Source organism: Lynx canadensis, chromosome B3 (assembly GCF_007474595.2).
Source record: "Lynx canadensis isolate LIC74 chromosome B3, mLynCan4.pri.v2, whole genome shotgun sequence".
In the NCBI taxonomy this organism is placed as follows: Eukaryota; Metazoa; Chordata; class Mammalia; order Carnivora; family Felidae; genus Lynx; species Lynx canadensis.
In genome coordinates, this window is record NC_044308.2 from 145,723,855 (window position 1) to 145,733,312 (window position 9,458).

The 9,458-nt window shown below is 65.2% G+C and overlaps 1 protein-coding gene across 1 annotated transcript in view; it reads left to right on the forward strand.

Annotated features, from left to right (window-relative positions):
- The window catches only part of PACS2 (phosphofurin acidic cluster sorting protein 2), a 57,998-nt gene extending 48,772 nt beyond the window's left edge, over positions 1-9,226 (forward strand). The window contains 6 exon segments of the mRNA XM_030320160.1: positions 2,733-2,775; positions 3,864-3,906; positions 4,089-4,224; positions 5,058-5,284; positions 5,489-5,602; positions 6,274-9,226. Coding sequence (XP_030176020.1) covers positions 2,733-2,775; positions 3,864-3,906; positions 4,089-4,224; positions 5,058-5,284; positions 5,489-5,602; positions 6,274-6,392 — 682 coding nt within the window. The 3' untranslated portion in view covers positions 6,393-9,226.
- The last annotated feature ends 232 nt before the right edge of the window (positions 9,227-9,458 follow it).

The following is a 9,458-nucleotide window of genomic DNA, read 5'->3' on the forward strand; positions in this document are numbered from 1 at the left end:
TGGGGGGCCTGCCCTGGGGTGGCACGCACTCGGAGCCTCGCCCTGGCCTGCGCCGCGGGGCTGCGGACAGCAGCACAGAGGGTTTCCCAGCCGACTCTTGGGGCTGAACTGGACAGGTGGCCAGACCACTGAGACCCCCTATGTGCAGCGAAGGGCTTCCCCCCCACCCCCAGGTGGCTCCACCCTCTGAAAACCTGCACGTTGGGAACCAAACACCGGGACCTGCCTAGAGCTGCCGTTTCACTTGGGGCCCCCTTTCCTGTCCTGGCGGCCTGCCTGCCAGGCCCCTCCCCTGGGACCCCGTTCCCACCCCGGGTCTTGGGTTCTTTCTCTCCTGGGAAAGCCCAGCCAGGGCAGGGTCACCGGGCTCCAGGCAGTGCTCCTGCTGAACCCCGAGACAGGCCAGGAGGAGGGGTCTGAGCCCCCACGTTGTCCTGCTAAACAAGCCTTTGTGACTAAAGAAAGGCCAGCCAGCCGCGGTGTGCCCGCCGACCGCCGCAGAAGTCCACAGCCTGCTTCGCTGCCTGGCCACAGCGTCTCGTCTCTCCCACGCTGGCTCCTCTGAGCCTCAAGCCAGGGCTTTAGGGAACCCTGGCCCTCGTCCCGTGCCTCCTGCCCCCACCAGTGCGTCACAGTGGTGACACCGGCACCTGGGGTGGGGGCTCCAGACACCCTGGGTGGAGCCCCGTGAAGGCCCAGTGTGTTGGCCGCCCTCAGAGCCCAGGACCAGGGGGTCAGCAGACGGTGACAGAGAACAGATGGGTCAGGAGACCAGGAGCAGGTGCGCGGTGGGCATGGCCCTCGGGGCCTGTCTCCACTTGCCCCTCGTGAGAACACCTACACGGACGGTCTACACAGCACCCGGCCCGTGGCCTGTGGTCAGACCCCAAAGGCTGTGTGTGGCCCGGGAGGCTCCCTCAGGGCACCGGGCTAGGGAACGCCCAGCGCCCCGTGTCCTCGGCACCCCTCAGCTCTGTGCCCCCAGTGTCCTGTTGAGGCACGTTTTGTGGTCTCATGAGCCAGACCCAGGGGCCCTCACCACGGAGGCACACGCGTGTTCGTCTGTGTCCCGAGTTCAGGCAAGCCGGTGTCACCCCTGTCGCGCTGGGCGCGTGTCGAGTGCTGAGTGTTGTCTGCATGGCCCAGCGGCTCAGCCTGGCTTCTCAGAGTCCGGCAACATCCCTGTGTGGCCGTGCTTCCTGTCTGCCCCTGCAGGCCTCTGTCTGCCTTCCCTGCGTGCTGCTCGTGGGGAGGGTCCTGGGGCCCTGTGGGCGGAGCCTCCCCCACACCGGGCTGGGGACCCCCTGAGGACCCCGTCTTGCGCCACCTCGCATGCGAAAGCCGGCCGGGCACGGGGTTCGAATTGCTGTTCTCTGAAATGGATAAACTCTATTCCCCTTAGGTCAGAAAGGCTGGGGATTTGGTCATTTCAGTGGGACGGCCCGAATCCGTAGGTTCTTTTGTCCAGAGACGTCTGCCGGGCCTTCTTCGGAGGCGTGATGGGCGATGCTGGGGCGGAGGCCCCCGTGTCCAGGTGGTGCCCAGGGGCCTGCCGGCTGCTGTCCCCTCACGCGGGTGCCAGGCTGCAGGGAGGGGGCAGCGGCTCCTGCCGGGACCGCCTTGGGCGCCGTGCGTGCGTTCCGTGCTGGCCCCTGTGCGTGTCTAGTGGAGAGTGCTGGCCAGGCACGGACTTCTGTCCCCACAAGGGCGGGCTGGAGAGCCTGCCATCTGCAGGGACTTCTCCTGAATGGCCCTGTGCCCGGGGACCCCTTCCGGCCAGCGCCTTGGGCACAGCCTTCTGAGGGTGAGCTCTGAGGTTTGGGGACGTGAGACTGAAGCAGAGCTGGGAGGATGGCCCGGAGAGGCAAGGAGGCCGCAGGAGGGACAGGAGGCCCGGGCCTGGGCCTGCCCTGTGGGTCTTCCCCAGGCCAGGAGACGCTCTTAGAGGCCAAGTGCACCTGGTGGCCAAGCCCTCCCCGGGGAGAGCGACTCAGGCTGCAGCCCAGGCCCCGAGGTGGAGGCCCATCATCCAAATGCCCGGTACAGAAATGGGCGGCGGGACGGGTGCCCGCCTGGGCCACGGAAGACAGAAGGGGGTCCGCATCCCCTTGGCTTCTGCCCTCCTCCCCCCGAGGGCCCTGGGACATGGCTGCCTTCACCGAGGATGGGCTGTGACCAGCGATCTCAGGGAAGCCGTGTGGCACCTCCTCTGCCACGAGGAGGCTGGCTAGCCTCCGACCACAGCATGGCCCTGAAGCCGCAGTCTCCCCTCCTGGCTGCTCTTGGGGTGTCGCTCTGTCAGAGCACGGTGTGTGCAGGCCAGAGGCCTGGGACCCGCCGCTGCCCCAGTCTCCTCTCTCTAGTTGCCCTGGACTTCACCCGGACTATCTGGGGAAAACCTAGACACCCCGGCTGTGGTCACCCCCAGTGTTGGAGGAAGACCAGTGTCCAGGGCGGGGCGGGGGGTGGTGTCCCGGGACACACGTGGGAAACCTCTGTCTGGGGGCCCAGCCGGAATGCAGGCTCTCAGGGCACCAGGCACCTGGGATGGACAACAGATTCCCCCAGGAAGCTGGGCTCCCGTGGAGCTCCCTGCTGGCCTCTTGACCTTAGGTGCAGAGAGATGACCCAGGGGTCGGAGGTCGGGCCGCTGCAGGGACAGGTGTGGGTGTGGTGCGGGCACTGCCGGCCACACCGAGAGAGGAGTAACTGTGTGTTTCTTGTGTTCTTAGCCCTGACGAGGAATCTTCACAAAAGTTCATCCCCTTTGTAGGGGTGAGTACTTCTCTGCTGGGATGCTTGCACTACCTTTAAGTTCCAGAACCTTCTTCACCAATTTGAGCAGAGGATTCCTTAAAATCTGCCTCTTAAAGCTTCTTGTTTTCTTCCTGTGTGGAGCAGGGCTGGGCCGTGAGCTCTCTGATCTGTGCACGCAGACAGCTCACCTAGAGGCGAGGAGGGGCCAATTCTCGGCACTGACTGGGCACGAGGCCTGTGTCAGACTCGGCTGTGGGTGGGTGCCCCGGGAGGGGCAGAAGGATGCTTCTGTCCCTCAGGAGCTGTGGGACGGGGCTGCCTCCACGCCAGGCTGCTCAGTGGGGATTGCGGCGTGTGTGAATCGGGAAGTTCACTTCCTATGCGCCGGCCGGGCCATGCCACGCTTCACGGCCTCTTACCTCCCCATGTGGCCCCTGGCCCAGGCACCTGCTGCGAGAGCCAGGGGCAGACAGGCCAGCAGGCCGTGGTTTTACCCTGGCCAGGCGTCAGGGCCACTGCCGACCCTCCTGGGAGGGAAGGAGTCCAGCCGGTCTCGGGGAACCTTCTGTAGTGACGGGCAGGCCCCCCCGTGGACACTTAAAACACCGTTGTGTAACCGAGGCACGAGTCCCCGCTTAACGTGACTCCTGACTCCCGCGCTGGTTGGCCCGCACGGCCGTCTGGAATGGCATCCGGGGCAGGCCCCAGAGCCACCTCTGCCCCTCGCTGGGCAGGGGTTCCGCATACCAGTGCCCGGGTCTCACCAACCTCTGGGCCAGGCTGGCCACACATGCTCACGGTTTGCTGAGGGCCGGAGTGTGGAGCCTGTGCCCCCCACCCCCGGGTGGCGGGATGGCCACAGAGGGGTACCGCGGCTCTGTGGAGTCTCCCCAGCACACCCGTGCCGTGGGAGGGTCCTGTGCCGCGGACAGGAAGCACTGGGTCACTGCCGCACCCCAGGAGCTCCCAGGGAGGGTGGGGCAGGACGCAGCGGCCGGGCGGCGGAGGGAGGACGGCACTGGGCCTGCGTCTGGAGCCCTGGCACTGACAGTCGGGCTGGCCGACGATCTGGTACTGCTGCCAGCCAGCGTCCCGTTGCCTTTTAGGTGGTGAAGGTTGGAATCGTGGAACCGTCCTCAGCCACATCAGGTGACCCCACGCTCCCTGCCCTCGGGGCCAGGAAGGGGAGGGACGCCCCACCGTGGGAGGCCCGGCGGCTCCTCTCCAGCTCGGGGTCTCCCACCTCCCCGCACGGGCCTTCTCCGGCCCCTGGGGCTGCCCTGGGGGCAGAGACACAGGGGCACTCAAGGCTGCCCAACTTCTTCCCAAAGGTGACTCGGATGACGCAGCCCCCTCGGGCTCCAGCGTGCTCTCGTCCACCCCGCCGTCCACGTCTCCCGCGGCCAAGGAGGCCTCACCTACCCCGCCTTCCTCCCCGTCAGTGAGCGGGGGCCTGTCCTCCCCCAGGTAAACGTGGCCGTGCCACACAGGTGCCCCGCCCCACCCGATCTGAGAGCACCCCCGATGGCCAGAGAATGCGGACAATCGCTCCCGGCCGCTGGCCGCACCTCCGGGATGCCAGGAAGCCCGAGGGTCTGGCCAGAGGGTGGGCTCAGAACAGCCTCTGGGAAGACACGGGCTTGCTTGGGATCGGGTGCCCCGTGAGGTAGGGGCAGCGCAGGCCCTGGCCTGGTGTGTCCCCCCCCAGCCCTCATGGCGCCAGGGACCGAAACCACACCGAGTAAGTGAGTGGGGGGTGCTCCGCATGCACGGGGGGGGGGGGGGCAGGGAAGATGTGGCTGGATGTGGGTCCCTGTAGGGACCAGGGCGTGGGGTGTTCAGCAGCTCTCCCGGCCGCCCTGGGCTCCCTCTTGAGTAGAACTCACCCAAACAAAACTTGAGGGGTCTGAGGATGTCCTCACACCCACGTGGGTCACAGGGTCACAGGGCTGCTCCCAGATCCCACGGCTGGGGGGCGGGGGCACACCTCAGCTGAGGCTAGTTGACCTCGGCCCTCTAGACTCAAAGGGGTGGCTCGAGAGGGCAGACGGGTGGCGACCCAGGCGCCCCTGGGTGACCCCAGCACGGCCGCTGCGCCCGCCCGCGAGGCCCAGACTGGGCTGTCCCAAGAGCCCAGGGGATGGACCGCGGTGGGCTCCAGGACTGGGGCTCCGCTCTGCTGGGCGCCCGCTGCGGGTCGTCCCCCCCGCATTGAGCAGCACGGACGCCAGCTGGCCCCTCCTCGCCCGTGCCGGCCACCGAGCCAGGACAGAGGAGTGAGGCCCCCTCTGCTTTCGCAGCCAGGGCGTCGGCGCCGAGCTGATGGGGCTGCAGGTGGATTACTGGACAGCAGCCCCGCCCGCAGACAGGAAGCGAGAGGTGGAGAAGAAGGACCTGCCGGCCACCAAAAACACGCTCAAGTGCACCTTCCGGTCTCTCCAGGTCAGCAGGCTGCCCGGCAGCGGCGAGGCTGTGGCCACGCCTGCCATGTCCATGACCGTGGTCACCAAGGAGAAGAACAAGAAGGGTGAGGTGGGGGTGGCAGGCTGACCGTCGGGGTAGTCGGAGGGGCAGCCCTGCAGGTCCCGAGGTCACCGCGACCACAGCCACAGCCAGAGGCTACCTGGGCGGGTGGGAGGGCTGGCGGCCACGGCCACTGTGGAACGTGGGTGGCTCAGGGAGGCTGGGTTCCGAGGGCTGTGGCTGAGCCCTGCAGCCCTTTCCCTCCTAGTGATGTTTCTGCCCAAGAAAGCCAAGGACAAGGATGTGGAGTCCAAGAGCCAGTGCATCGAGGGTATCAGCCGCCTGATCTGCACGGCCAAGCACCAGCAGAACATGCTGAGGGGTGAGTGCTTGGCGAGGGGGCGGGGCGGTGGGCGGCTCTCAGGACTCGTGAGAGGTCACGTGTCCACGTGTCCTTCCTTCAGAGGGGAACCCGTGGGGAGTCAGGTCCTTGACCCAAGGTCCCATCGGTCCTGCCTAAAGTATGAAAGTGAACCAGGGAAGGCTGAAGTGCTCTTGAAAATTCACCTCTGGAAACGCTTTCGTTTTGCCGTGAAACGCGTATCACACGTTTGGATAGAGCACTCTGTGTGGAGAAGAGCTTTTTAAATTCTATTCTCAGAAGTAATTTCTCAGTCCTTTCTGTTCTCTTAAGAGATTGATTTGTGTATCTCAGACTTTTTATAGAAGATACTCTGCAGCTAATTAATTCAGCATATGGAGCCCGGAACGGTTTTCTCTCCAGGAGCTCCAGTCTGACGACCGCTGTGGTCCAGAACTGCCCTGCCTTCCTCTGTTGCTTTTCTGCTTTAAGAGCACGGCGTTTTAATCCGTTTTGCAGACCCCGGCCAGGGCGGAGGGGCTGTGGAAGAGCAGGTCCTCGCGGTCAGGGAGAAGGTGGCCACCGCCGGTGGCTGGGAGCCGGGGGCGGGGGGGGGGGGGCTCCCCCCCTCCCCCCCCAGCCCTGTCCTGGGGCGTGCTGGGCAGATGGGTCAGGAGGCCCTGTCCCCACAGTCCTCATCGACGGTGTGGAGTGGAATGACGTCAAGTTCTTCCAGCTGGCGGCCCAGTGGTCCTCCCACGTCAAGCACTTCCCTATCTGCATCTTCGGACACTCCAAGTCCGCCTGCTAGCCCCACCCCGGAGCCCCGGACGGCGCGCGCCAGGAGGGCCCAGCTGCTTTTCTGTTAACATTTCAGTTTACTACGGAGACACTTAAAAACACAAAGAGAAACAGTCTTAAGTATGAATGTGCTCTCAACCTGGAAACTCACGGGGAGGTTCCCCACCGGGGCCTGGTAACTGCCCTGCTCGATAACCAGATGTGCCGGCGGGGTGGGAGGTCAGGCGGGCAGCGCTGAGCTCTGAGAATCACGAAAGGTGTGTTTTGGCCTCAGGACCTCCCGAGCCCCCCCCAGCGAGAAGGGTCCTCACCTTCGCGTCCTGTCCTTCCTGAAAGCCAGGACTGCTTCCTCAGGGAGCTGGGGTCAGGCGGGCAGCGCGCAGATCCACGGGCTGCCTACGGGCCCAGACACGGAGCTGGGTGGCCAGAGGCTGGAGGCCAGACAGCCCAGGCCTGGGCCCAGCCGCCCACCAGGCGGGAGACGCCCCAGCACCGCCCACTTGTGGTTCCCAATAAACTCCAGCCTCGCGGGCAGTGGGGGTTTTCTAGTAGCAGATATTTTTAATGCTTTTAAATACACGTTACAAGGTAGCTGCCAAAGGGACATTGCTCTTCTGACGTCCCAGCGGCCCCCTGGGGCTGGGGCGGAGCCAGCCAGTGCTGTCGCTGTCGCATGTCCTAGCCCCCCCACCAGAGGACCCGCCTCGCCCCCCCCCCCCCCCCGCCACTCTCCCTCTGGCTGTTCTCGAGCTGTCACTACGCTTCTGCTGGTTGCCTCTGCCCCAAACTCGGCAAGCACAGTGGCCCCGAAGTTGGCCCCAGCCCACTCAGCTGCCTCCTCCCGCCCAGCCCCCTGGGCCCACCTACCGGCTGAGGGGTGTCTGGGCCCACGCCCACTTCTGTGGCCAGCAAGAGCTCAGGTAGCACAGCCTGAGCACAGGCGCCAAGCCCACTGGAGCCGTAGGTACCGCTGGGAGTACCCCGAAGAGGCAGGGAGCCCTGGCTTCTCCGCGCCAAGCTCCCTAGAGTGAGGGTCTGGGTCTGGGTCCCACCCTGGGTGGTAGCCTTGCCCCCTGCCTTCCCGTGCAGCAGGAAAGGGACACCCTGACCTGCAGCCAGAGTCCAGCCCAGTGTCCACAGGAAGAGCCCACCAGCTCCCCTCCTTTGGCAGCTGTGGCTCCGGGACCCTGCGGTAGCCCACCCACGGCGCCATGCAGGCCGTGCTCGGAAAACAGTGCCCGTGGCACAGGCAGGTATGACCCTGGGGGAGTGAGGTGGCCCACCCTCCTTACCTGTGACCTACCGGCTTCCTTCCTCCCCCAAGGCAGGAAGGGGTCCCTGGGCTAGCTAGGGAACGGGACAGGGCCTGACCTTGTGTGTGGCCCCGCCTCAGGGTTGCCTGCGGGCAGAGGACCTTCCCCCGGATGGCCTGAACTCCTCCTCTGACCGCACTGGGGACCAGGCTGACCCCTGGCTCAGAAGGACCAGGGTTGGAGGCTGGCCACTGAGCCCAGCACCTCAGGCAGCCTGTGCCTGTGCCAGATGTCTGCCAGCAGCCATCCTCAGAAGCAGGCCCTGGGACCGTGAGCCTCGCTGCTCTTGCTCCCACCACTGGGCCTCAGGGCCTTGGGTTCCTTAAGGTTCCTTTCCAAAGGTCAAACTCTGCAGGAAGGAGGTACAGGTGAGGCTCCTGACATAGCTTCTAGCCCCAAAGCTTGCTTTGGAGGAAGGGACCAGAGAGAGCAGTCACATCCACCCTGTCGTGGGACCATCCCCCCCAAATGTGCCTCCCCATCCACTTCCGTGGCTGCGTCCTCGTGCACACGGGAGGGCACGCAGCGCCCCCACCCTATGCCCCTGGGCCTACAGAGCCCGGTTGCCGTCTGTCCTGTGCCTAAGTGCTATGGGGCTCACCCACCACACCGTCCCCAGGGCCCAGGAGGTCACACAGACAGCCCCAGCCACCGTGACTCTCTCAGAGACCTGTGCCTCGGTTTTCCTATTGGTCACACGCGCCCTGCCTACCTCATGGAGCTGTTCTGAGGACCCACGTGAAAGCACTTTGTCCCTCAAAGGAAGATGACACAGAAGCCAAAGCCATCTGTGACCGAGTCAGTGCAGCTGCAAGCACACGGAGGGCGGTGTGGGGTGCGAGGCATGTGGGTCCTGGGCAGGAGCAGCCGCCAGTCACCACCGGGCAAGGCCAGGTGGGGGCCAGCCACCACCCTCCAGCCTGGCCCACTGCTTCCTCTCTCCTCCCACATCAGCAGCCCCGGGGGGCCATCTCCTCAGGGCTTGCGGGCCAGCATCCTGAGTCAGTGTCGTCGTGGCTGCAGCTCGGGGAGGGTCCCCGGTTGGCACTGTGCTCACTCCCAGACGGGAAGACCTGGCCACTCTCCGGGGTCTGGCCTTTGCCCTGGGGCAGATTCCTCCTTAGGAGACAGGGCCACCTGCTTCTGTGGGCCAGCCGCCTGACCTGAGCTTGTCCCTCACCGCCTTCCCCAGACCCGCCCCCCATGGGTTGAGGGAGACCGCGTCCCCACATGTCACCTGCCTGGCCTTGGTTGCCACCGCCGGGTCCCAACCTGTAGGCCAAGGGGTGCCCCTCTACGTTTCTGCAGACCCCCATCCATCGTCGTGCATTGTTTAGTTTCTAGGATGTACGTGTTGCTAGGGTTTTTGTTTTTGTTTTTCTTTTTCTTTTTAAATGAAACACAGGATTAATGTAAATAACCTTTTTGGGGAATAGATTCTAATCTGTCACGTATGTGACCACGTGGACTATTTTAAGGTGCTGATGCAAAACACTAATAAACCTGGGGAGCAACCCCAGGCCTTCCCACGCCTGCTGTGTGATTCCTCCCGGGCCGCCCGCGCGCCCCAGGCCCCGTCCCGAGGGCCGCCAGGGAGGTGGGGGCGCCGCCTGGGACCCAGGAGGGGACAGAGCCTGTGGCCCGAACGGCCGGGGCCCGGGGAGGGCTCCGGACGAGGAGCCCCGAGCTCCGACCGGCGCCTCGGACACACCCCAGGGGCGGAGGAGGCCAGCATCTGAGAGACGACCCCCCCTGTCCGAGCG